This window comes from Gallus gallus, chromosome 9 (genome assembly GCF_016699485.2).
Source record: "Gallus gallus isolate bGalGal1 chromosome 9, bGalGal1.mat.broiler.GRCg7b, whole genome shotgun sequence".
NCBI classification, from domain to species: Eukaryota; Metazoa; Chordata; class Aves; order Galliformes; family Phasianidae; genus Gallus; species Gallus gallus.
The window spans coordinates 13,733,811-13,761,358 of record NC_052540.1 but is presented as its reverse complement, the minus strand read 5'-3'; the positions used below and the strand labels follow the sequence as shown (position 1 = coordinate 13,761,358).

At 47.6% G+C, this 27,548-nt stretch overlaps 2 protein-coding genes and 1 long non-coding RNA gene across 17 annotated transcripts in view; 2 read left to right on the top strand and 1 right to left on the bottom strand.

Annotated features, from left to right (window-relative positions):
• TP63 (tumor protein p63) overlaps positions 1 to 20,202 on the top strand; it is a 103,389-nt gene extending 83,187 nt beyond the window's left edge. For 4 of the 12 annotated variants that reach the window (NM_001398391.1, NM_001398393.1, NM_001398395.1 and 1 more), the window contains 8 exons: positions 244 to 353; positions 1,223 to 1,359; positions 2,190 to 2,272; positions 3,147 to 3,283; positions 13,810 to 13,967; positions 14,813 to 14,957; positions 15,833 to 15,926; positions 17,180 to 20,199. In NM_001398391.1, coding sequence (NP_001385320.1) covers positions 244 to 353; positions 1,223 to 1,359; positions 2,190 to 2,272; positions 3,147 to 3,283; positions 13,810 to 13,967; positions 14,813 to 14,957; positions 15,833 to 15,926; positions 17,180 to 17,476 — 1,161 coding nt within the window. In that variant the 3' untranslated portion in view covers positions 17,477 to 20,199. Of the gene's footprint in view, positions 1 to 243; positions 354 to 1,222; positions 1,360 to 2,189; positions 2,273 to 3,146; positions 3,284 to 13,809; positions 13,968 to 14,812; positions 14,958 to 15,832; positions 15,927 to 17,179 lie in introns of all 12 variants that reach the window. The other 8 variants (XM_046898296.1, XM_046898297.1, XM_046898298.1 and 5 more) reach the window with 4 other exon arrangements.
• A 775-nt stretch (positions 20,203 to 20,977) lies between these two features.
• LOC121111464 lies at positions 20,978 to 26,973 on the top strand. Of its 2 annotated transcripts, XR_005862486.2 has the most exons (6): positions 20,978 to 21,072; positions 21,163 to 21,258; positions 22,304 to 22,421; positions 23,086 to 23,192; positions 23,516 to 23,700; positions 24,388 to 26,973. It is a non-coding gene; the product is annotated as an uncharacterized LOC121111464 (long non-coding RNA). The 2 variants fall into 2 exon arrangements; XR_005862485.1 differs by lacking the exons at positions 20,978 to 21,072; positions 23,086 to 23,192 and having other exon boundaries at positions 21,173 to 21,258; positions 23,469 to 23,700.
• Positions 25,812 to 27,548, bottom strand: part of P3H2 (prolyl 3-hydroxylase 2) — a 72,573-nt gene continuing 70,836 nt past the window's right edge. For 2 of the 3 annotated variants that reach the window (NM_001398451.1, NM_001001530.2), the window contains exon 15: positions 25,812 to 27,076. In NM_001398451.1, coding sequence (NP_001385380.1) covers positions 26,984 to 27,076 — 93 coding nt within the window. In that variant the 3' untranslated portion in view covers positions 25,812 to 26,983. The remainder of the gene's footprint in view (positions 27,077 to 27,548) is intronic. The other variant, XM_040705489.2, reaches the window with a different exon arrangement.

The following is a 27,548-nucleotide window of genomic DNA, read 5'->3' as shown; positions in this document are numbered from 1 at the left end:
CTGTCCTCATCACAGTTAATCGCTCTTCATCAGAAATGGGGTTTTAAACACTCTCTTCATCCCTTGAGAGTATGAGTTCTTTATTTTTTTTTTAATTTAAGGAAGCCTTGTGGTGGGGAAGACTTGATGATAGCCTAGTTGTTGTACAGCTGTAGGAGTGGGAGGGATTTTCAAAGGGACAGCTAGAAAAAGCAGAGCTTTCCACTCACCATCTCTTCTGTTCATCCTCTCCATCTCATCCAGGTTGGTACCGAGTTCACAACAGTCCTGTACAACTTCATGTGTAACAGCAGCTGTGTAGGAGGGATGAACCGTCGCCCAATTCTCATCATTGTTACACTGGAAACCAGAGAGTAAGTGGTGCATCACAAATGTAGCTTGTGAGATGGCCTTTTGGCTCTTCTTTTGCTCAGGGCAGCATTGCAACGTCCTTAGGGACGCGTTTGATTTTAGGGGCCATGGAACATCTTGGCAGGTAGGAGTTGCCCAGTAACTGGATCTTGACTGGCACTTGGGAGGTTTGGGTTGGTCTGTGCATAGTCTAGTGCAAACCATTGAGGCTCTGCACTTACCATGCTCTTATGTGAAGTAGCTAAGGATGTTTTGGATGCAGATAAAAAGTTTCAGTACATGGGAGAGGTCTCATCAGTATGTTTATCTCACTTAATCCTCCCGTGAGTAGCTGGATGCCTTGCTCTGTGTCCATTAAGCAGAGTGCTTTCATGCCCTCTCTCTAATACAGCAAATCTGTCTGAAACTGCCAGGGAGAAGGTGGATGCCAGTGGTTAGACTTAGCAAAAACAAAGTATCTAGCAGCTATTCTAGCTGATCACATTTTGTTCAAGTGATATTGAAGGCTGAATTAGATGATCTTGAAAATGTTTTTCAACCTAAATGATTCTGTGATTCCTTCAAGTCTGACGGAGGTGTCATCCCTTCTGCATAGGATCCATTTAGGAAGATCAAGTCAACACTTGGATCAGTGCAGATAGATAATCTGAATCTGTTCACTTCTGTAACTTGTGTTGAACCTGTGTATTATTTACTGAACGTGTCTAAGATGAGCTACCAGGAGATGGGACTTATTAATACTGGCCTAGAAGGAGTAAAGCAGGAGTAGATGCTAGCTTCTGATTTTGGCCTGTTGCAAGCTTGAAGATGTGAGGGATGGATGCTGATGGCGACAGCACCAGCTGATGTCCTCTTTCACTTTTCTTCACAGTGGGCAAGTCTTGGGCCGCCGATGTTTTGAAGCTCGCATTTGCGCTTGCCCAGGCAGAGATCGCAAAGCAGATGAGGACAGCATCCGCAAGCAGCAAGTCTCTGACAGCACAAAGAATGGTGATGGTACGAAACGCCGTAAGTAGCTGGCAGAGCTGGGCGGATTGCAGATCACGCTGTCAGCAGGTGCAACCCTGGCGCTTGTGCTGTGGGGATGGAGCGGTCCTGTGCATGGGCTTGGAAGCAGGAGGGCGTTAGGTGTCTGTTTTCACTGGGTGAGAATCAATCTGCAAAACGAGCTGGTGTTCACAGAATGTTTGACAATCTGTAGTAGTGTTACAAGCAGCACTGTTTGTTCTGACTGGAGGGGGTGTGACTGTATCTTGACACTTCCAGGGTACCTGGATGGGACTGTAACCACTTCCACACTGTAACTGCTTTGTTTGGGACTGTGCTGTTGTTCCCTAATCCTTCTAGTGAGTGTCTTCCACAAACAGAAATCTAGATGAAGGCTCTACACAAACTTTGCTGTGTGTCTGAGCTCCTATGGCAAGTAGCCTTTTTCTGTGCTTCATGGAGTACAACACACTCATCAGAAGTGCAAAAGGTGGAAACTCAATCTTGGTTTTCCCATGTGTGCTCAGTGATAACACTGAGTTGTATGGCAAAGAGGCAAATTTTAATGAGATATAAATTGGAGGTTTTCATTTTCACAGTGGGTTCTGCATGCTCACTTCATGTTGACACACCACTGTGAATTACTGATCCACCAGTGGCTCTTTGCAAATTGTCTGCTTTACGAAACCAGTAGCTATGCACACAGTTTTGGAGTGGTTCAGGCAGAGACCCTTCCAAAGCACTGCATGTTAACACCAAACTTGTGCTTGATGTCTCTCTTTCTCTATCTCTTTTATTTCCTTCACTGTTTGTGTTTTGCTTTAGTTTAATGGGATGCTTTTTTGTTCTAGCTTTTCGGCAAGGAACTCATGGCATACAGATGACATCTATCAAGAAAAGACGTTCTCCAGATGATGAGCTCTTGTACTTGCCGGTGAGTTCTCTCTGTCACCATGTTTAGTATCCTCCTTAGTGCATTGAGGCAAGTCAACTGCTCACTTAGACGTCATAGAGAACTGTGTTCAGTGGCTAGGATTGGGATGTGGAATACTTTCCCTAGAGATGTATCTATTTTAAATGCATGTTCCAAACAAAATTTGTAAAAATTAAATCTCATTGGCTGTTAATTGAGACTGGCTTGTGCTGAGCATATGTGAATATCCCAAGGGTAGGATCACCGTCACGGAGACCTTAACTGGGTTTCGTCCTCTGATGTTTTTGAGTCTGTAGCACTTGAATTTTCTATAGGGATTATATGCTGAATCCTGCATTCTTGCTGATAAGGTTGGTTGCTTCTGTGGCTTTTGTGTACTACCATTACAGTGGAACAATAGGGGTAAAATACTCATTATTAAGTGTAGGATCAGAAAAGGCAAGAAGGTAATTGGCTACTGAACTGCTTTCACTGTAAGCCACATTTAGCTGGATAAATCAGAAATGCCAGTGTTCTCAGGGGAGAAGAGAGATCTAAACTTGACATCCAGATTCAGTAATCCTTTTTTCTTAAGCCGAAGTCAAAGTTCATCACGATTTGATTTGGACCAGAATGTTACTTTTGGTTGGTGTAGATTTATGTCAAGGTAGATGATGATCCCAAGATGTTCACTAGCATGCAATGTCAGATTATCATCTCTTCAACATTTATCTGACACAAGGCTTAGCGGTTTTACTGCTTACATGTTAAGTATGGCAGTATTTGCATCCTGCTCTGGTTGTTTACTTGACTATATTTACAGCTCACTTAAGTGGCAGTCACTTTAGATGCACTTCCTTAAGGCTCTTCTTTTCACCCTCTTCCTATGATCTAGGTGAGGGGACGAGAAACATATGAAATGCTACTGAAGATCAAAGAGTCCCTGGAACTTATGCAGTACCTTCCCCAGCACACAATTGAGACTTACCGGCAGCAGCAGCAACAGCAGCACCAGCACTTGCTCCAGAAGCAGTAAGTATGGATGTGCTTCCAGTGACCTTTGTAATGAGGATGGTGGGGAAGGGAGAGAGAGGAGAGAGACACAGAAGGCTTCTGCACAGATGTTTATAGGGACATGGTGCTTAACCAACAGTATGAAACTGCTTGTTGATCTCCTACTCAAAGCTGGTAGAAGTTGATGCCAGGAAGGAAAACTTCAGTACCAGAACTTGAGAGAGTGAGTTTGAGATCCAGATTTTGCAATGGGACAAAGCAGTCCTCCTTCCCTAATTGCAGGTCCTGACTGCTTGCAGGTCCCTTTTTCCCCACTCCATGTGTATGACCAAGCTGAGAAGCATAGGGTGGGCTGTGCTGTTTTCCGAGCTTTGTGAGAATGGCAATGAACGTGGAGCCCTCCACCCCTTCTCTGGGGAATCCACTGAAACATTTTGCAAAGAGCATACAGAGCTGAGACTGTGAGCACCAGCCTGCCCGTGTGCTCGAATGCTGCTGCTGCACTTATTTGATGTTGTTGAAGGGCTGACAACTGTCTCTTGGTGGGATGTAGATACTGCAATCTCCTGAGCTGTAACACTGGAAGCTGAAAATTGTGAGGGTTTGGCAGTTAAGAATTGCTTTCTGACCAATGGGTATTTCAAAGAAGGGTTCTTTGTTGGCACTTTTAAAGCATTTTTAAACAAAACAAACAAAAAAAAGTACTTTGAGACTGGCTCTCCATGTTGTGCATGAGAAACTTTCCATCTGGGCAGGCACAGCCGCTGTCAGCTAGCAAGGCTCTACCAGGATTACTTTGAGTGGTGTAAGTGGCAGGAGGACAGGGAGAAGGAGGGCCAAATAAGTGTCTGGTTTCCGTCTTCCCCTCTGCTCCTAAAGCTTTACAGTTACAGAGACTGGGTGAGAGGGTGAGTTTGCAGACAGACCCCAAGTGGTGTCATTCACAGGCCTTGCTTCACCTGCTGTATCAGGTGGCAGCACGTAGCCAGCCAGGCTGTAGGTGGCTGCCAGCGGTAGTGCTTAGCATCTTGTGCGTTCCTCCCGGTAAACTCACGCGTCAGGAGGCTGCGGGTATATCTCATTCCCTTGCAGAGGTTAGCACAAGGCCAAGGCACCACATAAGTCCCATTTGAGCCTGTAGGGATTCATTTCAATGCCTTGGCCTTGTCTCAGGGCTTCTGCAATACCATGGCTTTGTGCCAGATCTCTGCATATGTTCGCATTTCGACCTGTGTGTTTTTAGTGTCAGCTGGAGTCTTGGAGAGATGTTGTAGCCCTGTGCTGAAATGGCTGGAGCATCCAGGGGCTCTGGGCAATTTGAGATACTTCTTAATAAAAATAAAATTCAGTCATCTGAGCTGTTTGTGTGTACTATAACTTGTGTTTACTAGCTGCTAGGCATTGTGGCCTTTGTGCACTCAGTTGCATCTCTTCAAAGCTCCACCTGAACTACAGCCATTTCAGTTGAGAAGTGGTTGTGTAAGCAGAAATGGATGGCAGCAGATGACAGCTTTCATTTGGTGCTGACAGTTGCAAGGCCATAATTACTGTTTTCATTCTTCTATCAATAGGATGGGTTCCTGGCAACTGAAGTTGGTATTTGTTACCTTTAAGAATAGCATGCGTGAGTCTCGCCATTTAATTTAATGAAACTTCTTTTGGCATGTCTCCTGGCACTCGTCCAGTTATATACTCATTTTTTCTCAGCTGTTGAGTATGCTGGGATATTGGGGAGACAGATTAACAACTTTTACGGATGCCGAGAACTTGGGGGGGGGAATTATCTTTCAGTGTTTGTCCAGAGCTACTGAAGTTATCTCTGCTGACAGCTTGCCATGAAATAGGGTCCTCTGTACTGAAATGTACTTTCAAACATTGGGTGCAGTTGGGTTCTAGCACTTTGGCTTCGATAATCTAGGGTATGTATTAATTTCTGCAGGAAGGTGTTGAGGGCAAAGGGACATTTGGGCTGGTGAGGCCCAGATATTATTATACCCCCCCCAAAAAAAACAAAGCCTGCAGAGTTCCAGATCTTGCTGTAAGAATAAGGAGAGAAGGCACTTTGTAGGAGCTGGCTTGGATAGGAGCAGTCTTGCATGTGAGTGGGTTCAGCTAACCCCATGTTGTACATTTTCATTTGTTTTGAAGGTTAGGAAGAGCAAGATTGAAATTATTGTGGTAAAAGGTAATTTAAGAAAAAAAAAAAACAACTGATTTGTGGAAACACTGTATAATACAGACCAGCATTGCATTTCACAGGCCAACGGTGCTGTCTTACAGCTCTGTAATATAAAAAGGACAAATCTGGTGACAGTCAGCTTCCTGTCCCACAAGATGATCAAAAATACTGCGCTGTTCCACACTGTGCCAGACTGTATCTTTCTCTGTCTCATCTCCTCTCTCTGTTTGCTCCTTCGTGCATGGTTTTCTCTTATTTATTCTTATTTACTGTTATGCCAAATACCTTCATGATCATAGTTGGGAAGGGCTTTTTTTGTCCTGTCGTCTGAAGTTGCTATTCTTCCTTTTCCACTGCCAAATCCTCTGAAGAGCAGCACACACGTTTATGGAGAAGGCTCCCTTTTCATGGTATGCCCCTGATGGTTAAAATCTTTCTGTCAAAGGTTGACCAGAAAATTTTTGCTTTTAAAGATACCAGAGCCCACACTTTTTACAGGGAAGGAAAGTTTCTTCAGTCTTCTCCTGCAAAATGCACTTACCATCAGTGTTTCAAAGGAATACTGGAAAACACTTCAATGAGACTTCCTGTGATGGCTTTCACCCTGCTGTTTTCAGAACAGTCTGTTTTAATTGGTCATAGCATGTCAGAAGGGAGTTTGCAGAATCTTCCAATGCCTACCAAGGAGGTGGCTTCTATATTCCAGCAAATGTTTCTTTCATATTAGCAGGGCTGCAGCCACCAGCCCAGTGGTAGCCTTTCATTCTAGCGAGCAGCCCAGCTCATTATCCAAATGAGAAGGGATTAACCTTGCAAGTGACGTGTGACAGAGCAAAGCCATCCAGTGTCTGTGCTCCAGCTGAGACAAGAACTGTTGCTCACCATGGCAGGGAGGAGGCTGGTGGGAAAGCTATTCTGTTCTATGTACCCCCACCTCGATATTCTCATTTCTGCTGTGGAAGGTGTAGCGGATTTCTGCATGGTTTGGTTTTGTAGCGTTGTGCTTGCGTGTGTTGTGAGCTCCAGGCACTTGCACAGTGTTTTCAACTAGAGCATTACAAAGGTGAAAGTAAGCAAGAAAAAGTGTGGGATTTGGTACGTGAAGACATGCTGTGCTCACTTTGCTGGCACTGAGGGTTGGTGCATTTGCATCAGGTGGCAGCCCCAGAGACCCCTCAGCTTCAGTGCAGAGGGCCTGTCTTCCAAAGGTGGAGTGCTTGAGATAGAATCAGTACAGCCCATTCACGGTAGGCACCATCTTCTCCCTAGCACCAGCTTCTGGTTTTTACGTAACTGAAGTTTGAAGTGAACGACATGGAAGCTGCTTCTCTCACGCATTTGGCTGAGTGCTTTTTTCTTCTCATATTTCTTCAGCTCATTTGAGATCTACTGGAAACAGTATCAGGTACCGTTTGCACCCTTGTGACTGGGACGCAGAAATCAGACTGCCGTATCAAATAGTTGTTTTTTCTTGCCAAGCACTCACACCTGGGGCTTTCCAACTTCCTAAATATGACTGTTGCATACCCTCACTGCAGGTGCTAAGACATCAGTTTATCCTCTGTCGAGTCCATACTGTGATCATGAAGGTGGAAAATGGCTGTTTCTCTCTTGCTGTCTGATGAAGGGCCCTGTACATTCATCTCTTTTTTTCTCTGGTTCCTTCTCTGCAGTCTCCTTTCGGCCTGCTTCAGGAGTGAACTCGTGGACTCAAGGAGAGACTCTCCCAAACAGACCGATACCATCCTAAAACATTCCAGCCCCCCAAAACCATCAGTATATCCATAAACGGATCTGGCGGGCTGGCTTTGCCCAGCTCATGGGACTAGGAGCAGTGGGGCAAATATGCAGCCTGATAGCAACAGAGTACATAGTGAGAGTAATCTCCTGAAGGGACTCAAACTTTGCCAAAACAACAGACGCTTCTACAGATCTCTTAGCTGTAGCCGGTGGCGCTGGGAGGTCTGGAACCACGATGTTGTCTGTCTCGGTGTAACTTTTTCTTCTTGTTTTTGTAATCTCTTTCCTGTTAACTTCTGTATTTGTGAAACTCGGTAGGGTTTCTCTGAGCAGGTCTCAATTTTAAAATGCCTTGTCTTGTATAAATTTAAGAAAGTATTCATGGGCTGGGTGGGGATAGGAGGAGGGCGGGATGTTTTGAAGTCTGTGCTAATCTGTTAGGCCTGTTTTAATGCCATTTATGCAGTAATAGTGCAATTAGCTGAAGTATCTGTACTGCTGGACAGAGGGAGGTAGTAACTATATTGGCACTAATTAAGTCATTTTTCCCCTGTAGAAATGCCCTCTAGTTCGGTGTTGTGAATTGTTTCCCTCTATTTCATAAAAGGGCTGATCTACAGTAGATAAAAATTACAGGGAAGACTGGACGACACTGACAGACTTTGCACTGAAACTTCTGGGCTTAGTCCAGTTGTACTGAACTTAAAAAGCTCCTTCCTGGCTCTCATGAGCTCATTGCAAGTGGACAGGTGGAGTTGGAGCCCTGCTGTGTAATGACATCCACGGGTACCCAGTGTCCCTGTCCCTTTGCTATCGAGGGTGTAAAGGGCAGTCTGTCCAAATCTGCTCATTGCACGACCTGTGGAAAGCTTGCCCGAAGGTCAGAGCTCACCCCTTTCCATGCAGACTTTCAGCAGTTATTCGATGTTCCTTCATTAAGCTTACTACATTGTACCCTTCGCTACAGTCCGCAGCTCAAAGGAGAAGAGTGCCAGCATCTGTTAGAGATAGCTCAGCCATGTGGCCTTAAGCCATGCCTTCTTTAACCAGCAGTCATTGCTTTTGCTCAGTGTGTCCAGAAAGTGGACTGAATTAGCAATGCCTGCACTGAAGACCCTTTCTCAACAAGCACTTGTAAACTTTCACACTGCTTGTGTCAAATCTACCTCTGAAAGGTGTTTGGGGCTTGACAAGGTCTGTATTCTTTAGAAGCTTTAATGTCTAAGTGCCAAATTCAGATCAGCATAAAGGAAGAATGATGAACAGGCAAGTGAAACATGCCATGAAATTAAACTGGTATTTCTGATTGTGGCTCCGGAGGCAGATAGTGGAGATGAGAGAGGAGCTGTGGAGATGCCTGCTGTGGCTTATCTTCACAAAGAATGGTCCCTAATGCTGATAGAAAAGTGTCCTTCAGCCCATGTTCTCAGACAGTAGCATCTCATCTAGGGAACCCTCTGGTGTTCATGGCTGTGGAAAGTAAAAAAATGTGAAAAGCTTTCTGAGGGGTGCAGTGGGAAAGGAGCTTCCTGCATGCTGATGTCTGTCCGTGTCAGTGATGGTCACAGAGCAGAGCTTGGATGCCTGTGCCAGGGATCAGCTGCCCATGGGAACTGTGAGCTGGGGGCTGAATCAGTACTAATGGGGGCATGTGTACCTGCAACTCTGCGCTGGATTTACTTGAGGCAGGTGCATACCCACCACTGATACACTTCTGGTTAGGCACAGCCTGAAGAAAAGATGCCTTTCAAATGCAGAGCAGGGCTCCTGGCCACCCACAAAGAAAGAGAAGGCCTGATGCAGTGGGAGATCTCTTATCTCTGAACATCTCATCATCTGCTTCCAGGCAGCAGAGCTGTGATCTAAGCAAGTGATGACTCGCTCCAGAATCTCTTTTGAGAGCTGTATTCCATCTCTGGATATCTCCTTTGTTGTTTTAATGAGATGACTTCTACAGTAAGAGTGTGGGGGAGAGCTGATGCAGAAGAGCCCCAAAAAATGATTAATAACTAAACACCAGCAGTTTACTATTCATACATTTGCACTTCTACGATTGTTCTTTATATAAAATCAGTCAAATCAAGTACCTCTTCACTTTGGGAACTGCAGGAAGTACTTCAGGATCACAGAGAAGATAATTTTTCACTCTCTGCCTTTTTATTTGGGACAAGAGAGGCACCACTTATTCTCAGCTCTCACACAGGGAAAGAATCTGAACTGCAAATACAGCCCAAATGTGGGAATATGCTCGGCAACGTTGGTCTGTCCTTCTAAGACAGGTTCATTATACTGGTTCTGTCTGCTTATGGATGGCAATGTTGGAAATGCTGGGATGGGGTAAATACTGGGATAAGGGTACCTAATGCATACCAAGAGCTTTGCTTCAAGGCCTGCCTGCTAGTGAGTTTGAGGAGGCAACCTGTCAGAAGGTATCAGGTAGCCACAGCCCATCATCAGGAGATCCCAGCAGGTGCTCCAGTTCATTGTTTAGTTTGGCCTGTGGGAAAACTCTTGCACCACTGGGGGAAGTACGAATACAGCACCTGGGACTTGCACAAAACAAGCAAGTGAATTAGTTGGATCCCACTGTCCTCTGGAAAGGCTCTCCTGTTTGTACTCCTTATTTAGAATTGGATGACTGTGAAGATGGTCTTAATGGTGACTCAATTTGCTCTCCAGCTAGAAGGTGATGATGGAAAGAGCTGCGCTTTCTAAGATAAAATAACCTGGAACTGGAAGTAGTTGAAATTGATTTTTCCATCTGTCCTCTGCAGCTAAACAAAAGAACAAAACCCTTTTCCCAGCCAGCTGTCTTTTTGATTTTTTTTTTTCTCCTTTTGTTTCAGACAAGTAAGCCTTTCAAGGAATAACCAGTTAATATTGGGCCTTGTCAGTCAGGTCATGTCAGTCTTTGTCAAGTAGCTAATGTACATCCACTTGCAGGTGTATTCCCTGAAGAGCATATTGCATCCACTGCTTATATTGGGAAATTCCCAAACCTGAAATCTAATGGGAATTATTAGTTCCACCCTTGTCCCTGTGCTGTAGCTGCTGTCTGCCTTGTGACAGTCAGAGCTTCTCTTTTCCATGCTCTCCCTCGGTTACTAAGCATGCAAACCACTTTTGTGGTTGAAAAGATGCACTGTTGGTTGCTTAAAACTGCACCTTTTTGAGATGTGAAGAGCAAGAGTATCTCTGCTTCTTAGTGTCCTGTTTCATGAGCCTTATAAAATGGGCGAGTGCAACTGAGCATCTGTGTTATCTGTCATTATTAGACATGTTGACATCCCAAGGTTATGCAAGCCAGTGGGAAACCCTACTTGAAAAAAAGTTGTTATTGGGCATACAAACCGTATATGAACTTAAGGTGTAATCCTTCTGTCCTTGCTGTGGCCAACATAAGGAAAAGCAGGCTCAGAACTGAGCAACCTTGACTCCACTTGGGTCTCTGCACTGTGAATAGCTCTGGGTCTTCAGGAACAGCAAATTGGGGGCACTGGGGCTGGGGTGAGTTCTTACTCTCCAACTCTGAGCTGTCCTACTCTTGCACTTAGTGAAACCGTCATTTACATTAATGCTGCTTACATTATGGTGTGCTTATCTAAAGTTAATGAGGACTCCTACTGAATCAGATAATTGGTCTATCCAAGCAGTTTCCTACCTCTGGTAAAGGGCTGATACCCGCTGAGCTGGGAAAGCACAGAATTATATAAGGTAACCTGTGAACTGAACTGTGCTTAATATGTGGGAGAGTAAGTTCCTTCCTGACCTCTTGAGATGATCAGTATATGCCTTGAAGCATGAGAGTTGATTGCCCTCATATAAGCTTGCATAACTACAAACCTTGCTGGATAAATAATTACCTTGCCACTTAAAGAGAGAAAAATCAGTTGCAGAATGTGACTCAGTGCCTTTTGTATCAGACTATTCCAAGAAGTATAATAGTCTCTTAATTGAAGTCCTTATACCTTGATATTAAAATGCATTTCATTGGCATTGATATCAAAGAAATGTTAATGCTCCGACTTCTAATCTTTCTTGAGATGTAGTAAGTGTGATTTTAATGAAAATCACTGTGCATGACATTCTTATAATATCTATTTTTAAAGAAAGAAAACAATATATTTTAAATGGATCCATGAGCACCATGTAGACTGTGTGTTTAATACCGAAACCATTTTCTTGTGTTTCTAAGGCTGTTGCTATTTTGATGTGTGACATTACTTTTGAATAAAATTTTGCATCTTGGTTTATCTTGGGACTCTTCTTTGGCTAGATGGCTTTCCTTAGGACTTTCACATGTCTGCTTATGTGACTGTATAATCTAATTGAAAATGGTTATGGGTACAAATCTTTTGTTTCTCTCCTGTTATACTTGCTTGGCTTTGATTGTCTCCATAGAGCTAATTTTGATTCTTGTAAGTATAAATGAGTTAAGAATGGAGTCCATAAGCTGTAAGTGGAAGTGTGCATTTGCTTCATGTTGCACAGGGTGCTCTGAGTTGGCTTCTGTCTGTTTGCTTTTTTTCCCCCATGTTCTGTAGGAGCCAAACTAATTTTAATGAGATCACTGCTGGTGGCATAGAGAGCACAGTCAGGCCCATTACTGACCTTGGAGAATCTTGTTTTGTATCAACAGACTAAAAAAGGGTATAGGATCGTGAGCTCTCTAAATAACACCCACCCTGAACTGAAATAGTCAAAAGCAGTCTCTTTTGGGAAGTGTCTGATTTGAGTTAGTTTCACTATGGAGGCTGTTGTACACGATGACTTCCTCACTTGCATATCGTGCAGGCTTTGCCCTAAGGGAATACTTGGGTGCATTAACTTCAGCTGAAGCTCGGGCTGGGTTCCTGAACTTGTAAAATAGAAATATAAATTCTAGTCCTAAATCCAAAGGCCTTTTGAGTTAAGGATGGTGTCCATCTAACTTGAATTTTATGCCCCGCCTCAACTTCATAATTGGCGAGCTGAAACCTCTGATCTGAATCGTTCCCTTCACTCTCAAAAGTTGGGCCTGAACTTCATGGCTTGGTTTCACTTCCCCCCTGGGAGTTGATGCTGTCATTAATATTAATTTGCGAAGCTTCTTGCGCTTTCTACTTCCTTGAGTGTATGAAGTTTGCTGGATCTTGTCCTGCATCTTCACTGCCGAAGGACAGTTCACACCCTTCAGTACCTCCTGTAATTGTGTAATTAGCTAACGTTTTTTCATGGCCTTAGATATTCTAGCCTGTTAGCATAGATGTTTCTCCACCCAACATCGCAAGCTTTAAAAGTGCAGGAAGCTGGAGACAGTGTAATTGTATGAGACTTGACCTTGAGTGCTGAAGGTTTTAATAAATTACCCAGGAATAAGCCTTTTCTTTCCTTCACACTTACTGTAAGCAGCAACTATTCCCTTTGCATAGAAGGAAAGCCGGTTCCCAGGAATTGGTGTGTAGCCAGTTATACCCAGACAAACAAGTTTCCCGATGGGAAATAAGAGGGAATGTGCCCTTTCACATGCACTGTGGCTGAACGAGCACCCATCTCCAGCAGGATTGCAAGGGTATGTCATGCTTGGGAAGTCTGCCCGCTTCCTGAGTGTCTTTGCCCAGTCTTGCGAATGCCCTTGGTGTGCAGAGAGAGAACCTGCTCTTGTGGCACGGCAGCCCTCTGCCAAGTGTGCTGGTGGGCCCACTTTAATGATCGTGTTCTACATATTCCAGCTAAGACCCCACTCAGGATGAGCTGCCACAGCCGTAACCCAAGCTGGGAGCTGGATTGCTGTTCTTAAGTAGCCCCAGGGATTGCTTACGAGGTGGGACTGCAGCCCTGTTGGGGCTGGGGAGGGAGGAGCTTGCCAGCAAGCCTCTGACCCTGTTCATGGGTTTGCTGGATGGAGTCTGGGGCTGTCTGGGCTTGAGGGAGGTCAGAGCTGTTGTTGAATGGTTGCAGGAATCTGATACTCTCCGCAAGCAGCCTGCAGGCTCTGGATGCCAAGTTCTCTTTAACACCAACAAAAGCTGCGTCTCAGCATCTTGTTCCCTGAGGTGTGGGGAGTCTGTCCTGAGTAAAGAGCCTCTGCTTTTTATATATACACGTGGTAATAGCTTGATTATGTGAACAACTATGAATTTTGGAGGGAAAAAAAGGTGATAAATGCTTCCTGCTCTGAAAATTGTGGCTGAAATCAGATTTTAGGAATAGATAGGATGGCATGACATAGCTTTCTCAGTTCTTCTTTTGAAAAAGCATTTGACCACGGAGAGCTTAGCGTGGAAATATGTTTTTCCAAGTTCTGGCGACTGTTAGCTGGCTTTGCAGATGTTCTCTTCAACAGTAAAAGCTATGTGGAAATGTTTTCCTTAAAGAAAAAATCAGAACCAAAAGCAAAGCTGCCCTTTCCTTCAGTGTTTCACTATTTTGTAGTTTAATTTTACTATTTTGTAGTTGAAATCCTCAGAATTCTTAGTTCTTGTTGATTCCCCCTCCAACAATACTTAGCTACAGCTCTCCCATGTGTTGGTAATTTCACTAGCAGTAGCTCAGCACTGCCTCACACAGAAAAATGTATTCCCTTGGATGTGCACTCTTGATGAAATGCTATGATTCTGGTTGTAATACCTCTTTGTTTTTGCAGGACCTCCATTCAGTCACAGTCATCCTATGGCTCCAACTCACCGCCGCTCAGCAAGATGAACAGCATGAACAAGCTGCCCTCGGTCAGCCAGCTCATAAACCCCCAGCAGCGCAACGCACTGACCCCAACCACCATCCCCGACGGCATGGGAACAAACAGTAAGAGACCCTTCCTGCTCTTTCTCCTGCTCTCTGTACGTTCCCTGCTAATCTGGGGAAGGAGACTTGGTATCTCCGAGGTGCTGTTGTGCCACAGGGCAAATCACCTGCATTTTCCAGGCCTTCAGCATCCTGTTCTGAGCCTCACAGGGGTGACAGAGCCCCTTCCCAATGCAAATCTGGCTGGCTGCACTGCTGTCTGTCTTTGAAGGCTTGTTTCATCTTTCTTTCCCAGCAGAGGAGTTGGAAATGTTGGCAAACTTTTCTCCCTCACTTCAGTTAAGGCACTTCTTAGTTTCAGAGGAAATATCTGCAGCTCGCAGCTCTGTAACCTGCTTCCTCCTGGCTGCTGAGGAGTGCTCAGCAGCCCTGTAAATCCAGGATGACAGACATGGTTCTGGGGTCTAAGAGATGCTTTTTTTTTTTTGTATTTCGAAAGCGCTGGGCTCTTGCCCACACCTGTTGCTGATCCCCTTTGGGTGCTCAGTGTCTCTGGAAACAAAGCTGTTTGGCTTCTGTATTGGGTTACTCTGCTGGCTCAGTTTCTCTCCTTTCCTGCAGCAGAGAAAGACGAGATGCCCACAGCTCACTGAGGTTCTTACTGAGCCAGTTCACAAGGGAAGGTGATGCAGAGGCAATGCTGTCAGCAGTAGCTTCAGTAAGGGGAGAGCAGCAGAACAACTGTATGTCATCTAGTCTTTGTGCAGTCATTCAGGCCTTAAATTACTCAGGAGCATGCTCTGCAAGGGTTCAAGGCTGCTCGGGCTGTGACTGTGCTGTGCTGGGAGTGAAGCAGGGTGCAGGGATGCTTCAATAACAATGTGCTTCCTCCTTCTCTCCTCTAGTTCCCATGATGGGCACTCACATGGCCATGACCGGCGACATGAATGGCCTCAGCCCCACGCAGGCGCTGCCTCCTCCCCTCTCCATGCCTTCAACGTCCCACTGCACTCCTCCTCCTCCATACCCCACAGACTGCAGCATTGTCAGGTGAGCAGAAGCAGGCTGTGCATTTCCTACCTTTAGGGAGCAGAGGCCTCATGCTGGGAACCTGAAGGGCCCTGCTGGGTTTCTCACCCCGTTCTTCTGGAGCACTGGATCTGGTGGGTTTGGCAGTCCTGAGGCTGGCACCCTCTGAGCACCCAAGCCTCAAACCCCCACCCTGAGCAACTGAGAGAAGCAGGGACAGAAGGACTGCATGAAAGCCAAGGGATATAACATCTGCTGGACTGGTGGAGCTGAGGGCACCCTGCACTAAGACGGGGGGTCTTGCAGATGTTTTTATTGAGCCTAGTATTTTTTTCCTCCTGTGTACTTGCAGTAAGCTGTGACTGGGGTCAGAAATACATCCAACCTCTCTATTGATGCCGCCCCTTTGCCCTCCATTAAGTTGAACAGGTTGGAAGATGCTCCCCATGATCCTTTTTGCTTAGAGAGCAATATGCTGATGTGAGTTACTTTGGGTGTGTGACATCTGAGCCCCAAAACAACTGCTTTGGTGACAACCTCTATGTCATGTGCTGCCATGGGCTCGGCCACCTTCTGGGTGAAGCGAGCTGGCAGAAGGGATCTTACAAGCCTTCCTGCCCCAAGACCTGGGCTGCAGCATCAGCTTTTGACTACAGCAAGGTGCTGTCACGAGGGTTGTCTGCTAGGCAGCAAGCTTAAAGGACTCCCTCATTCATTTGATATGGCAGCGATGTGGCTTGCTGGCCTGGGATGTCTTGGAAGAAGGTCAAGCAAAGGGTAAAAGCTTCATCTCCTGTTGCTGCAGGTTGGCTGTGTGTTTGGTTTTTCTGTGGTTTGGGCTGTTGCAGCCAGGGTGATCCTTTTTTCTCTCTCCTTCCTTCCTTCCTCCTCTGCAGCTTCTTAGCGAGGTTGGGCTGCTCATCCTGTGTGGATTATTTCACGACCCAAGGGCTGACCACCATCTATCAGATTGAGCATTACTCCATGGATGTAAGTAACTCCTCACCATTTCCTTTGTTTGCACTCTTGGCCCTGATGTCGGAACAAGTCAGAAATCCAGACTCAGTATTTTATTTTTGGTAATTTGTTGGATTTAAGGCTGTTGCACACCAGGGAAGACTTACTGGCAGGTAAAAAGAGGCTGGACGTAATGCCAGCACTAGTGTTGTAACTGCCTTGCCTAGCACAAAGAGAGTACCTCTTCCTCCCCACTGCTGTCCTTTTTAGCCCCCAGAGCGGCCCCAGCCCACACGCCTGTTAATTCTGCAAGGCTTGGTTTCAGTTTACACCACCCTGAAACACCTCACTCGCCTGCAGACAAATAGGCTGTCCAAAAGTGGTCTGCATTTTTTTCTCTCCCTGCTCCTGTTCTCTGGCCTTGCCTTAACGATCTTCCCTTGCCACTGGCATCTCAGCCCAGCTCTCCTTTCTCTTGCATGGCTCTTGCTGCGGGATTGCTTCCTCCTCTCCTGCGTCACTGCTCTCTGGAGAGCTGGCCCTCCCATTTCTGCCCCCAAGACTTTGCAAGGCTATGATGCTTCCTAGACTGGGCTGACTGCCTTCTGCTGATGCTCTAATTAGAAAAGCTGACCCAAATTAACCAAAGCTGGTTGCTAATTTTTTTTTTTTCAAAAGCCAATATCACATTTCCCAGAGTTAGGTAATGCTGCCCTCTGGTAATGTACCTGTAGAGAATACAGGGCCTCAAAGTCCAAATATTTCTTCAAGTTTAGGCTTCTGTCTTAAATTTTGGGTTTGTTTAAGTAATTAAGGCAGTTTTCATAGAGTCAGACCCAGAGCTTTGAATACTGGAGCCCAAACTTTAATTGTAAAATCCTTTTGCAGGCTTTGAAATAAACACTGACGTTTTCAAAGCTGTTGAACTTCTGCAGTCCAGCATCCCCCCACCACAGACAACCAGCAGAACTCTCCACAGTGTTTTGGAGGCCTACAGTCCAGTTAAACTTGTAGCTTTAGGTCATCATACCTTATGCATGAATGTGTCACTTCAGAACGGACCTTGGGTCATCAGTCCTTGCTGCCTCTCAGCTCCGTGTGCTTGTTCAGAAGTGGTGAGCCAGCAAACAACCACCTTCAGGATTAGTGGCTTCTGTAGTGCATCGCAGCCACCACGGGTTAACCATAAGCATTTGCAGAGTGGCCCAGAGGCTGCTTCTACCGGAGTCCCGACCCTCCGGATTGCCCAGGGACCGCCCAGTTAAGCCCTGCTCCTTGCCTTGCAGGATCTGGTGAGCCTCAAGATCCCGGAGCAGTTCCGCCACGCCATCTGGAAGGGCATCCTGGACCACCGGCAGCTCCATGACTTCTCCTCTCCTCCCCACCTCCTGCGTACCCCCAGCGGTGCCTCCACCGTCAGCGTGGGCTCCAGCGAAACCCGGGGGGAGCGGGTCATCGATGCAGTCCGCTTCACTCTCCGCCAGACCATTTCCTTCCCGCCCCGCGACGAGTGGAACGACTTCAACTTCGACATGGATGCCCGGCGCAACAAACAGCAACGCATCAAGGAGGAAGGGGAGTGAGCCCCACCAACGTCGCTCCACCCCGCCTGGGACACGAACTGCTCAGCCCTTCATTTGTCTTCCTTCTGCTACTGCATCCCTGGATGGAGGGCGGCGGGAGCCTCCTTGCTTGCTCACGCTACTTATGCCCTTGATGCTGTCTACGTCACACTCCTGGACCGTGACCTCCACCCCAGCTCTTGTGTCAGAAGGAGCTGAGCGAAGGGGGACGGCGGGTGGTGTTTCCTCCAAAGGTGTCGGCCTTCGTAAGAAGGTGTTGTTCTTGTTTCGTGGTTTCCTTTTTTTGGGGGGGGAAGAGGGCTTCTTTCCTTGACTTTCCAACCCTCGTACACCTTGTGAGTGTCCTGACCTGCAAGCTGTCTCTCTCTCATCCAGCAAATCCCACTTGGAAAAGCGGGATGGTTAGAATAAGTTTTAAAAAGCCCCACAGGAGACAAAAAAAAAAAAAAAAAAGAAAGAAATAGTCCAAAAAAAGAAAAGGTCAAAGTTGCTAAACCCCAAACTGACAGTTCATCCCAAAAACCAAACGGGAATTGGTCTGCTGAACATTGCACTTAAACAGCCTCTTCCCACAGAGCTCAGTGCTCTGTTCATGTGTAATATTCTCCAGCGGAGACAGCACGTGCACTTTGCTGGACAGGCCAGCGCTTACGACCACCTGCAACCCCCTTTTTCCCATTCCTTTGGGTTCTACAGGGAAAAAAAAAAAAAATCTACTGTCTTCTCATCTTGAATGTAGACTTCCTTGCATTTCCTGGTTTGCTTATTTCAGGTTATAAATACAAATGCAGCCATCGGTAATACAGCCTTGTCCCCCACCCAGTGTTCACCATTCTGTACTGCTACTGACATTTAAGCTAGAGAATTGGGCTTTGCAACATACGCTGCCTGGTTAGTTTAGCAGAAGGATTTGCCTGCCTGTCCTCCAGTTGAACAGAGGACAAAACAGGAGCTGCACGCTGACTGCAGGGCTTCGGCCACCTTAAACCCAGGCGATCCTTCATGTAGACCACGTTAGATTGGTTTCCTGCCAGTTAAAGGTAGAGCTGTCCTTAGCGATGCCTGCAATAGACTGGAGTCTGTTCTGTTGCTGATGACTATATGATCAGTAAGTGGAAGTGGTGAATAAATAAATATTTGTATCTTTTCCAACAGCCTTGGAACAAGCACCAGTTCTTTGGTACTGCTACTGCAAAAAGTCCTGTTTACATGAACTGAAATGATTTTTCTGTTTTTCTTCATTGGTTAAACAGCAGCTGTGCTCTGAGGCATTTCCTCTATGACTGCCAGTGATACTGTGGACAAGCAACTGAACAGAGTACGTGTTTTCACATTTATATTGGCCAAGGTAGTGAGGCTGACGTATGGAAACAAATCTAAAGAGGCTCAACTAAGCACGGCTGCTTTCAAGTTGGCTTTTACTGCTGACAGTAAGTCTGACAGTTGTTTGTTGTTTGGCTCTTTACTGGAGAAAGATAGAAAAAGCAGCTTTTAAATGACTTGTCCTCTTGCCTTGTTACAACCCACAAATCTGGTTTCGGTGCAGTGGCTTTTTTCTGGGCCCTGCTGTGTGCCTCTACATGGCTGTAACATGGGTAGCGTCCTCCTCCATCTGTCCCTTGTGCCAAGGTTGCATTCAAAGACTGCCTTTTGGTAACTGTGCAAGCCTATTTTTGGATAGCTTTGAACGGTAATGCAAGATGGTTACCCTGTAAAGTGTGTATATATATTTTTTTGTACATGTAATTTGTTTCCTACAGCATAACATGCCATTTTTTTTTTATTTCTTCTTGGGCTACCGGGTGTGACAGAACCACAATAAAATGTTTTTGGTTTTTTTTGTTCTGTTTTTTTTTTAATTATTATTTTTATGCAGAATACATACCTTGTAACAAATGACTTGTCACTGGACAAATATATTTCTATTTTTCATACTGAGATTCCTGTGTTACTTTGCAGTTGAGGGGAAGGGGCAGGTACTGAGAGCCTGTTTTATCACTTTGTTTTGTAACACTTCAAAGAGCAGCGTCCTAGATTTCAAAGTATTTAACGTGCTCAGTGTGAAAACTTATTATGATGACTTTTTCTTTTCTAGTATGCTACAAAAGAAGCGAGTCAGCCTCCTCCTGACTCCATGCAAGAATTAATTCAGCGGGGCAGTGTTAGGCAGCGCAGTGTTAGTGCAGGTACTCAGCGAGTTCCTGGGGAGGAACCAGGTTTGTGCCCTCTGTGGTTTTGCATCTCAGTTGTGTAATCCTCCTGAGCTGCTTCAGTATTGTAAAATATTGATGCAAAAAAAATACCTTCGTTCTAGGAACAAGCTTCTGACTACTATAAAGGTTAATGCTGTGCCCGGAGTCTGGGCTCAAAATCGTCAGTATCTGCTTTTCAGTTCAGCAGTGAGATGGAGCTTTGCTGCTGCATCACTAGTGATTAAAATACATGCTGTGAAAACCTTTCTATGTACCACTACGGAGCGCACTTCTGTGTAACTGGGATCTTCAAGCGAGTTTGAACAGCTGCAGCTTTTACCCTCCCCTGTAGAGCTGTGATTTTGTTGTTGTTGTTGTTGTTTTTGTTTTGATACATCAAAGCCTATGGGTTAATTGAGCTGAGAATCTACTGATGCTTCTGGTAATGACAGTGTTTCCTCTACCAGGTCTTGTGTCTGTTTTGGAACGCCTTGTTGTTGAGGTCAATGAAAATAAAAGCCAAACTGAAAACGACACCCCGTTCCCAAGCAGCTTCTTTCTTGCCTGTGCGCCTCCTTGGAAATGAGCAGGAGCTTTTGCTGCTTATCCTGCTGGGCATCTGGGACTGTGACAGTGTCACCTCTGCGTGCGTACCCTTTAATCCCCATAGGCACTCATTGGTGGCTGCTTCTGCAGTCCTAACTTGGCCCAGCGCAGGGGCTGTGGAGATGGCTTCGTGCTATCTCATATTAGGCCCATTAAGTTGCACCAGGAAGGCGTCTGCCTCCCTGCAGAGACTCTGGTGAGGGAAAATTCCCTCTATGCGTACTTCTCTTGAGCTGGCTTCCCCTTCTCCTTTGTAAGTGGGTATGCCTCTATGTCTGAATTCTGTGCTTCAGCTTCCACTTTTTGTCTGTCTGGAGTCTTGAGTCAGATGGACTCCAGACTAACAGCCCGGCTCCATCAGCATCTTCTCCCATGGCTTTCCTAAGGTTATGGAAGGGCTCAGGAAGGCAACAAAAGGTCCATAAAAAGCCCCACCAGCCCTATAACAACCTCTCGGAGGAAAACTCCATTCCTCCCTATGGGAGTTAATTCCACATTAACCATTACGTAGGGAACACCTCTCTGATTTATTTCATTTCTGGTTGCTGCTGCTGCTGTTCTTCCTGGTCAAAGGATCAGAGAAGCTGCTGCCTTTGGGTATTGCTGCCTGGAGGTATCGTTCCACCCCGGGATCTGCTCTGACAGCCAGGGGATGCTCGAATGTGGCATAAAAGCTAATAAGCTGCCCTCAAAGAGAGGAGTGCTGCTGGGAGGTGCAGGAGGTTGCTGTTTCAGCTCCGTGCCTCCACATGAGCAAACTGAATCGGGTAAAAGAGGATTTTGGTTTCTGTGAACCAGGTAAGCTTGAAACGTGTTTGCTGTTGATTGCAGTGGCTGTCAGCTGTAAGCCATCGCTGGATTAATAACTTTTGCTTATGTTACACCAAGGGTTTACGTGCTGAGTTATCCCACGCTGCTGCTTTTCGCCATCCATGTGGACCTGCTGGAGTCTCATCTTTGGATAATGGGATAATTCCCTCACAGGTATGAAGCCGTTTTTTTTTCCTTTACTACCATAACCATTGCAGCCCGTGGCTCTTTTGGTTGTAACACTTCCCCCATCGCTGGGCTGCATGCTCCAACACCGGGTGGGTACCTCCTGGCATGCTTAGCACTTACTGCAGGCACCTGGGCTGCTACCAACCGTGGCAGCATGCGAGGGAGATGCCTACACAGCCTATTCCTACAGCCTGCAGCTGGAGATGAGGGGCTTCCGTGCAGACAGAGGCCTTTTTTTCTTTCTTTTTTTTTTTTTTTCTCTTCCCCTTCTTTTCTTTTAACTAAAAGGAAAGAAATAGGTTGCTGCCCCGTCCCTGTCGTGCATGCCCAGTTCCTTTGCACGCGTTCTGTACGGCTGTGGAGTGTTACGGTCGGGGCACCACTGCCCTCTGCCGGGGCAGCGCTCGGGGCTCCCTGGGCCGCTCCTCCCGCAGCAGCCGGGGACACCCCCACCCTGAAGGCTGCAGCCCTACGTGGCTCCCCATGCAGCATCACCCCTCAGCAGCCAGGCTGAAATGCACTCTACCTTCCCGGCCAGGAACTCCCACAGCAGCACCTGGCCGCAGCTCAGTGCGGGGCTCCCACGGCAGCAGCCAGATGAGCCAGTCTGGGTGGGGAGCCAGGCACCCTGCCAGGGCCTGCAGCAATGTATTGTGTACCTGCAGGGTGCTGCCACCCTGGGGCTCCCTGCCAGCTGTGTGCTTTCGGAGCTCAGCATGGCTGTAGTGTGGTTTCGGGGTGGGAAAGGGCCAAAGGGAAGAGCTGCCCCTAGCAGTGGACAGGTGGCTGCTGCAGTATGGGAAAGGAGATATTTTACCGGGAGAGGATGAGGATGGCATACACTGTGCTGGGAGAGGGGTGGTGCTGGCAGTATGAGTGCTGGTCTCTGATTTCCTCCAATTTTTCCTAAATGGCACCTTAGGGATTCTGCCACTTTCTTCCTGAAGTTGCTTTTGTTTGTTGGCCGGGCTGCTGGGCTTTGTTTATGGTTGTTTTGTGTTGGTTGTTTTCTTTTTCCCAAATCCCTCAGCAAACGTCTGATGAATTCAGCTTCTGATTCCTTGGAAATCGCCTCTGGAGACGGTGCTGAAGATTTCTACACATGCGATCCAACTCCTGGGCTGCATCGCCCTCAGCACTGGAATTGGGTAAGAAGTGTTACAACAGATCCCAGCACTTTGCAGTTAGGAAACAAAATATTGCACAGTGCCACATGGAAAAAAAAAAAAAAAAAGAAATCTGATTAATTAAAGGTGTGGGTGGGTGCACAATTGCTCCGAATTATCCATGCGTCATGGCGAAATGCGAGATAAATGCATGGGTATGGTGTGCCAGGAGGCCAAGTGCCACAGGTGTGGGTATGGGGGGTGATGAGAGTTGGGGGGTCCCATCCAGAGTGGGATTAAGTGCCCAAGTGCAAAAAGCTGGGAAGGAAGGTGGTGTTTGGGAGCTTCCAGCAGCCGTGCTGTGCTTGGAAGGCTGAGGGCTTATGGTAAAAGCGTGGTGCCCAAAGCACACGCGTGCATTGGATTTGCTCAACTGTAACAGTGGTGACTCAGTTGGAGGGGTGGCTGGATGTGCCCCACCTGCCCTCACTGCCCCTGGGGTAGTGGGAAGCTGTCAGCAGGCAACTGTTCAGGCAGGAACTGCATGGTCTGTAGCGGCAGTGGTTGTCTGTGGTTGTTGTAGAGGTGCCTGGGGAGGGAGGAAACTGGCTGTGACTGAGATCCCTGTCAGGGACACCAGCAGGGAGCCAAGGAGGGTTGGTGGGTATGTTGTGTCCTTTGTAAGCTGTGTCCTCCTGCTGCACAGAGAGCTCCTGGGAGCAGTGAGAGCTGAGTTCCTCCATCTGCACTGCTCTGGAAGGGTGTGAGCATCCCTGTTGCTGTTGAAGAAGAGCAATGCTGACTGAGAAGCAGGTGGGGCTGGGAGAAGGGCTGGGCAGTTCTCTTGTGGGTAGCAGTGGAGGGCCCTGCATCCCCCCACAGCAGTCTATTGCTCCCATCAACCCAATTGATCTTCCAAAGAGAGTGGTCAGGTGTTGGAACAGCCCCCCCAGGATGGTGGTCATGGCACTGAGCTTGCCAGAGCACAAGAAGGGTCTGGACAATGCTCTCAGACATAGGGTTTAGATTTTGGGTGGTCTGGTGTGGAGCCAAGGGTTGGACTCGATGCTCCTTGTGGGTCTTTTACAGCTCAGGATGGTCTACAATTCTAAGAGTGCCACTTCATTGTGCTGCAGTGTCCCAGCAGCGTGGTGACGGGTGCATGGCAGCCTAGAGGACGAAGCAAGGAGCCCTGATGGATTTTTCCCAGAACAGGAAGGATTTCAGAAGAAAGCAGCAGTGCTGGCAGGGATCTGCATGTTGAAGTTGAAGGAAGCAGGGAGAGCCCAAGGCAGTGAGCACCAACACAGGATGGAGCCTGGTGAGTCTAAGACATTACTGCAAAGGGCCCAAGCTGGGGTTTATGGCCAGCAGACCTCCGCCTGTCCCATCCCCTCCTGCTTCCATGGGCTGCCTCAAGGAAAGGCCTTCTGTCATTTCACACCTTTGGAATGATAGCTTCACACTAGAGCTGTTTTCAGGACTCGAGAGAGAGGGTAATAGGGGGGAAAAAAACGCAGTAGGGAGAGGCTGAGGGCTTTCCCTGCCCGGCCCCTTGCTCCGAGGAGCTGTAGGCAGGTAACTGTCACCAGGAGACAGACGTGAAACCACGCAGCTCCTGCTGCCTCACCCAGAGCCAGAAGGGATTTTTGAAAACAAAAATAAAGGGAAAATTCAGTCTCCACCCATCCACCCCAGTTGGCCGGCAGCTCGCATACAGCAATCTCAGCGCTGGCAGCACTGCTGCAGCACACCGCCAGCTCTGAGGTGTCGAAACGAAAGGAGAGGTGAACAAACAACCCCAGGTGCCTGCGAGGTGCTGGTGGGGTTTTTTTGTTTTCCCCTGTTGTGGCCTCCCCAGCAGCAGGCAGCTGTCCCTATGTGCCAACCACGGGCTCCAGGGCACTGGGGTGGTGCAGAAGTGATGGGCATTCGCTCCCACCAGCGTGCAGCTGTGATGGAGCAGGACTGTGTGGGCCATGACCCTAATGCAGCACTTCTCTTGCAGGTAGGTGGTGAGGTGTGGGCTTCCAGTTGTGGAAACCAAAGGTAGGAGTGCTTCTTCCCTTCTTTTCTAATAAGATTCTTCCCCAAAGCGGGACGAGCCCATTTTCATCTCACTGCCAGTGTTACCAGAGCCAGATGTTTTGTTTTGCCTTCTTTTCCACCCCCAGGATGGACAAGGATGAGGGTGGTTTTTCAGGGGAAGAGGTGGGGGCTGTGAGTGCTAGGGCTGCCACTGCCCAGGTGCAACCAGTAAGGATAGGCAGCACTCATCCCAGCTCCTCCACATCTCCTGGCCAAGACTCAGCCCTGGGTCTCCAGGCACCAATGAAGCTGCTCTCCCTTTGGCTCCTGGGAAATAAACTGTAGTTGAACATTCAACTACATCTTGTTTTATAACTTACCATGCCCCAGCTTACCTGACCGCTCCCTGTGCTTTGGCCTCATCTGTGAATTGGAGAACTGGTCAGCTCTTGGAGGCATCCATTTCACCTTCTGCTGCCACAGCCCCTGGTGTGGGGTAACTGCTCAGACTCGGGCAAGGGGGTGCCAAAACAAAGCCCAATGTGAGCATCTGCATTGAGCAGCACCTTGCAGAGCAATAGCTGCACACACAGAACCACTAGTTTTCAAATACTTTTAAATTCTCTTATGTTATTTCCCTTCTTGTATATATTTTTCCTTTCTCAGCTGTCATGCATCAGCCCTGCTCCTCCAGCCTGCACTGATGATTAAGGCCAGGAGGGGCACACCTCTATTAATGAAGAGCAGTGCTGCGGGTGCAGCTTTGGGGGCTCAGCCAGGGCTGGAGGAGCTCAAAGCTCTCAGACACACATCAGCCCCATTTGCAGGGCCCTGGTGGGGAGCTGCTTCTCATTGGGGCTTCGAGAAGCAGCCTGGCAGGGGAGCGAACACCCCAAGGAGTAATACACGCATAGTCTGCGTTTTTTTGCTCTCTTGCATTTTCCAGAGATGGGGCTGGCCTTGGGGCAGACTGACTGTCACCCTCCCAGCCTCCAGGCCTCTCCATCCACTCTGAGAGTTAAAATCTCAGGTGCCAGGTTGCATTGATGCAAAAGAGACCCAAAAGCTTACAATGTATTTTGGTACGTGTTCCACCCTTGTGCTAACAAGCCTGGCCTCTACCTCTGCTATTGCTGAAGCTCTCCTCTGAGACAGGAGATTCACAGCAATTGCCTTGCAGACACTTCTGGCAGCACAGAGCAGGGTGAGGGCTCAGCCCTGGATGGCCAGAGCCCATTCTGTGTTTGCAGTCAAGTCTTAAAAAGCTGCACCCTCTGCTGCTCCTCCAGCAGCCCCGTGTGTGTCCAGGGCAGGAACCCCAAAGGGAAGAGGCCCAGAAGGAGCCACCCTCAGCAGACCCCACTCTCCCCCTCTCATACTTGGATAAAGACAGGCAAGCCTGAATGTGGTGTCTCACTTGTTTTATTTCCCCTGGATTAACACACAGCTCCAGTTATCACCACAGCAGCAAAGCAGCCCCTGGGAGCAGCACAGACCAGGGCCAAGGGTGCAGTGCAGGAGCCAAGCCCTGGCTGAGTTTTGGTGGGGCACAGAGGGGATAACAGAGCCCCTGGTTCTGCTCTCCAGCTGCCACCCCCTTCTCCCCAGCTTCTCTTGCAGCTGTGTTAAACAGAGGGTGGGTAAGCAATTACCAGGAGTGTTTTCTTGGGAAGCCAACCTGCTGAAGCACTTGAATGGCCTGTAGGCAAGGGAGGTGACGTCCAGGAACCAAGGCATGCCAGTGGCTCAGAGGCACTCACAGTGTTCTCCCCTGCAGGTGCAGTAGTTGAAGAGGTGGAGCAAATCAACCTTCCCTCACTCTTCCTGGGGTAATGGCATCTCCTCCGGAGCCTGGGCAACTGTTCATCGAGAGGGCACAGAGCTTTAGGGTCCCTTTCAACTTAAGCCATGCAATGATGCTAAGCCCTTGGTTCCCTGTCTTGCTCCTGAGGTCAACCAGCAGTACCCATGGGTACATGGGTACATGGGTGGGGGTACAAGCTGCAACAATGAAGAGCAAAGCCCAACGCCCACTGCCAGTTTTAAGTCCTAGAAATAATGGCAGGGCTGGCTGAGGGTAGCAGAAAGGCACTGAAAAGGCACTGAGATGAAGCAGCAGGAAGCAAAAATAAAGCTCCTGAGGAAGGTAAGCTCCAACCAAGGGCCTGGCTGTGCTTTCTAGGGCAACAGCACTAGGTCTGCAGCCACAGCTTGGCAGGAGGGAGAGGGAGAGAGATCCATCAGCACACCTGAGACATTTCTCTAGCAGAGGCTAAAGAGAAGCAGCTACTTCTGGCTGAGGAAAATAAAAAGGGTCCTTGGAGGGGGTACAGCAGCGCTCAAGAAGGACAGGGAACCCCAGCAGCAAAGACGGGCCCAGCAGGAGATGCTGGCACAGGGAGGAGGGGTCCCAGCAAGAGCTGTGCTAAACACAGAAGAGGCACTCCTGAAAACTCCACAATCATATTAACCTGTTAATTTATACAGCATCTCTGTACAAAAATAGAAAGGTTCTAATAAGATTAACAATATTAAATAAATATTTAATAGAAAAAAAAAAAAGTCTTTGGCCTAGTTCATAGCTCATCCTTTGGGTTGATGTTCATTTCACTGCGTCCTACGTGCTCCTGGTCCAACATGGCGATCACTTCATCTGCCTGGATTCGCTCCTGCAAGAAGGAAGGGGGAGAAACCACAAAGCAGAGCTTCAGCGCTCACCCAGCACAGCACACAGCTCTGAGCAGCTGCAGTGCACAAGGAGGGCAGCCTGGATTTGTGCTGAGGAGTTGCTGGGCAGAATGAACCCAAGTCCCTGCTCCCCTCAATACCTCATTCCATCCAACCTCCCTGCAGGTTGTGTGGTGAATGGTGCAGAGCTGACATAATGCAGATCCCTTATCACCACCCACCTGGCCTTGAACATCTCCAGGGATGGGGCATCCACCACCTCTCTGGGCAGCCTGTGTCAGTGCCTCACTGTCATCTCTGTCAGAAATTTTCACCTAGCATTGAATCTCACTCTCTCCTCTTTTAGTTTAAAGCGTTTCCCCTTATCAGGGGGGTAGATAAGAATCAGGTTGATTCCTACCATTATCTACCCACGTAAAAAGCTGTCTTCCCTCCTGCTTATAAGCAGCCTTT